The sequence below is a fragment of the Crocodylus porosus genome, unplaced genomic scaffold (assembly GCF_001723895.1).
Source record: "Crocodylus porosus isolate Cpor-Errol unplaced genomic scaffold, CroPor_comp1, whole genome shotgun sequence".
Taxonomy (NCBI): domain Eukaryota; kingdom Metazoa; phylum Chordata; order Crocodylia; family Crocodylidae; genus Crocodylus; species Crocodylus porosus.
In genome coordinates, this window is record NW_017728906.1 from 173094773 (window position 1) to 173099032 (window position 4260).

General features: G+C 40.9%; 1 protein-coding gene across 4 annotated transcripts in view; it reads right to left on the bottom strand.

The window, feature by feature from the left end:
* Nucleotides 1–4260, bottom strand: part of ZC3H12C (zinc finger CCCH-type containing 12C) — a 34254-nt gene that overhangs the window by 8672 nt on the left and 21322 nt on the right. For all 4 annotated transcript variants that reach the window (XM_019530221.1, XM_019530224.1, XM_019530222.1 and 1 more), the window contains one exon: nucleotides 1864–2003. In XM_019530221.1, coding sequence (XP_019385766.1) covers nucleotides 1864–2003 — 140 coding nt within the window. The remainder of the gene's footprint in view (nucleotides 1–1863; nucleotides 2004–4260) is intronic.

A 4260-nucleotide genomic window follows, 5' to 3' on the forward strand; every position in this document is an offset into this window, starting at 1 on the left:
ATTAAATTAAGTCTATTTTATACCTTGGAGACATTTCTGGCATTTGGCAAGTTCCTTTAGAACAGCCAGACCAGTGGAATCAAAGAGGTACACCACAGCATGACAAATTTATACAGGTTGAGCATCACTGAAACACACAAAGAAACACTCACATGATACCTAGTATTTAAGCACTTGAGAGTCTTAAGAGCAGGTTTTGACCTCAAAGAGCTAAACAGCTTTTTGGAGTACAAGAAACTTCAGAGAACCTTTTTTATTTGGAATAAAGACTATGCTATTTGGGATATCAACTACTCTACACTCAAGATTTGAGGTCAAAAACATTCTTTTCAGTACCAAACCCCTCTTTTCATACAATGACTTATTAAATGGTTTGAAACACAGTAATGTGAAGAGACTCCTGTTATACCATACTGAGATGACTGGCACGTAAACACCCTGCTATTCTCCCTTAGAAACTACAACAGCTATTCATTTATGCTTTCTTTCATTCTAAATACTAAATTCTGAAGAATACCAAAACAGCCTATTTGGTAGTCACAGTTTCAATCAGTGGAAAAAGATAAAGCCTTTTTCCATAGGTGTTCTTTCATTACCTGCTTAGGGCAGGTCATGCTGGGAACTCTTCAGGTTAATTAAAAAAAAATTCTAGATTTCAAACCGAAGGAAGGAGTTTCTCTTCCTTTCTTGATATAACCCAAAATGCATTGCAGAGAAAAGATCTCATCCTACCCTGACATGAAGCTGGCCCTAATTTTCATCTAGAAAAGCAAAGCATGCCCAATATCAAGTCAGACAGGATAATTTTTGTCTCTCAAAATAAACTCACTGCTCGTAACAGTTAGAGCATGTTAGTATGGGTTTCTAGTGCTACCTCACTACAAAAAGGAGAGAATCCTTCCCTGCTGTTTAAATGAATTTATGTACACGCAGCTCCAGTAATCTATGTGCTCCCAAGATTACTGTTAGTCTCACTTGCTGTACAATGTTTACCAGTTTTGCTAGTGTATTCATTCCTGAAGATGGTCTCCTGGAGATTGATATACTACCAGAAGTGACCTCTTGTGATAAATTCCAGTTTGCTTGCCTGTCTGTCAGTCACCCATGCAGGACTACAACCTGTTAGCTTGTATTACTAGAGTTTTTTAAACCGAAACCTATTCTACAAGAAAAAGAAAATTCCTTGTGATTACTGTCCTGACCAGTGGTGCTCAACCTTCCAGCTGTCTGGGCTGGATGAATGGGAGAGGGCTGGTCTAGGGGCCAGATGCATGTGAGGTCAGTACATATATGCAATCCTGAATATTGGGCAGCTAGTCCCACCATGAACTGATGATCTAGTGTGCAGAGCTATGTCACCTGGCCCATGGGAGTGACAAATTTCCAGAACTGTGTGCAACAGGAGAGCAACAATTAATACTGCTACTGCTCCTCCACTACCAAATTTCTGGAGCTGTGGAAAGCCCTGCAAGCTGAACGAGACAACTCTGTAGGCTGTATCAAGCCTATAGGCCAGAGGTTGAGCACCGCTGGCCCTGACAAGTTAACCATTTATCAAAAAAGCTGATTTTCAGTACACATAGCAGATACAAATGACATGTCCTCAGTGGTATGAATAGACACTGGCAAGCAGAAAAGGGGGCGAGACTAAAAGGAATTTTGCTGGTGATGAACCATGCATTCCCCCAATTTCTTTTTCCCTACCTGTAGATCACAGAAAAGGTCTTACAACAAGGATACTTCACCATAGAAAATATGTAGCTGCACTTAACTTACTCCACTCATGCTCACAAACAGTCATTAGGAATTACACACATTGTACTACACTGTTCAACAGGCAAATGAAGGCAGGCCAGAGATTACCTGTGATAAGAGCATCCGGTCTTGACTGTTCTTTCCTCCAGGCTGGTACAAACACTGTAACATCTTTGTGACCTCTTTCCAAAAACCAGTCTACAGCTAATTTTATTCCTCGACAAGAAAATACTTCCTTGTTGCCATGGCTGAAACAGACATAAAAGAAACACTTTATACCCTAAATGGAACACAGTGCAGCACACATCTGCTTACTCTCAGATAATGCTGTTAACTCCAACATTGTGCCTGGACTATAGACAGGAATGACTAGATATGTCTGTATACACCCAAAACTATGACATAAATGACATGACAGGACGAGAACTTTGGTACAGGGGGATAGCTTGTTCAGGTTGGCCAGACGGAGCAATAAGGGAAGAGGTACTGCTTTGTATATCAAGGACATGTATACTTGACCTGAAGTTCTGAAGAATGGAGAGGCAGGTTTGTTTAATGTCTCTAGCTTACATAATATCTTTGGTTAGATAAAAGGAATGAGGGCAATGTCACAGGGGGAAGCTAATTTAGTTAGGTACAGACCATCTAGTCAGGACGATGAATTAAGTTATTTTTAAGCAACTATTATGCAGGCGATGCCACATCACTATAGGAACGTACTATGGCAACGTAGTGTTGGGGTCACAAACCACGATGCCACAGCTATGCTGCCATAGCAACACGCTCCCTTGTTATAGCGTATTGCTACAGCGACACAGCAGCCAGAAATAACTGTGCGTGGTGTGGCGCAGTATATGCTGTTACTGCACCATCATTTAGTACTGCCTTTTGGAAGTACTAAGTGATGGTGCAGTAACAAAGGCGCTGTAGATGTGTAGATACGCCCTATGAGAGGCATCCATAGGACAGAATCTACAGGTGTGTAACAGTACAGCAGGACCCATACACTCCATCAACTACCTGCGACATGTTTGGGAAAACCGTTTGCTTCAGAAGTGGGAGCAGCTATTTTAGATCTGGTTCTGACTAGGGGACAGAAATTGATTAAGGATCTAAAAGATGGAAAGTAATTTGGGTGCAAGTGATAAAAAATGACTGACTGCTATTCTAAGAAAAGACAGGTCTGAGAGCAGCGGAGTAAGGATAATGGAGTTCAGAAAAGCAACAAAATCATGAAACTCGTAGACAGGGTGTTTGGGGAAGCTAAAGGGTTAAAGGCATGCATATGAGCTGGCAGTTACTAAAGAGCCTCTGTCAAATGCACAGGAGCAAACTATCCCCATGTGAAAGAAAGGTACAGTCCATTACAACTACCTCAGAAACACTTTACTCACCCAAACATGGCACTTAACTAAGCACAAGCATAAAGAAAAGCACAAACTTGCAAGAACAGAATCAGAAAGGCTAAACGAAAGACAAGATCAGTTTCTCTAAGCAGGGGATGCACCAGGCAACACAAAAAGGTTCTACAAAAAGGAAAAGAAATGGAAGACTTGGCCCACTTCTGAAGAGTAAAATTACAGATGATACTAAGACCACTGAAGTGTTCTGTACCCTTTTTGCTTCAGCCTCCACAGGAAGTTTAATTGTGAACAGACACCTAACAAAAGTAATTAATTAATTATTAACAACTTTTCTGCCTTTGTAAGATCCCCACTACCTCAATTAGTTTGTAGTAGGATTTTGACATATGGCAGAGGGATTATCTGGTGCCAGGGAGGTGTCATTTGCTGGCCAGATTAATTATTAATTATTCATTAATGATTTGGAAGATAGGATTGAGCGCACCCTTAGCAATTTCGCACATGACACCAAGTTGGGTGGAGTTGCAGACACCCTGGAGGGAAGTGCTATGTTCCAGAATAATCTTGACAAAACTAGGAAAATGATCTGAAATTAATTAAAAAAAAAATCATCATGGAACAGTACAAAGTCCTGCATTGCAGACAGAACAATGTCCTGCACAGATATAGACTGGGAAATAAGGTTGCAGTACTACAGAAAAGGACCCGGTGGTTTATAGATGATCATAAACTAAAAGCACATTGTTGTTGCAAAAAAAACCCAACAACATATTGGGCTACATTAATAGGAACATCATTTGCAAACCAAGGGAAGTGATTTTTACACTCTTCCGCATTGGTGAAACCTCACTGGTCCAGGTTTGCATGTCACTCTTCAGAAACAATGTAAACAAACTGGTGTTCAAAAGAGAGCAACAAAAGTGATTTGAGCTCTGGGAAACATGACTAAGTAGCCTGGAGAAGAGAAGACTGAGGGGGATTAATAACAGTCTTTAAATAGCTGAAGGGTATTTTTCAGATATGTGGGGAGCCAGAGGAAAAGCAAGGGCAACGTTGGACCCCTGCTGAACCAGATGGGGCAACTGACAACTGACGCCCAGGAAAAAGCCAACCTATTAAATAGATACTTTGCGTCAGTCTT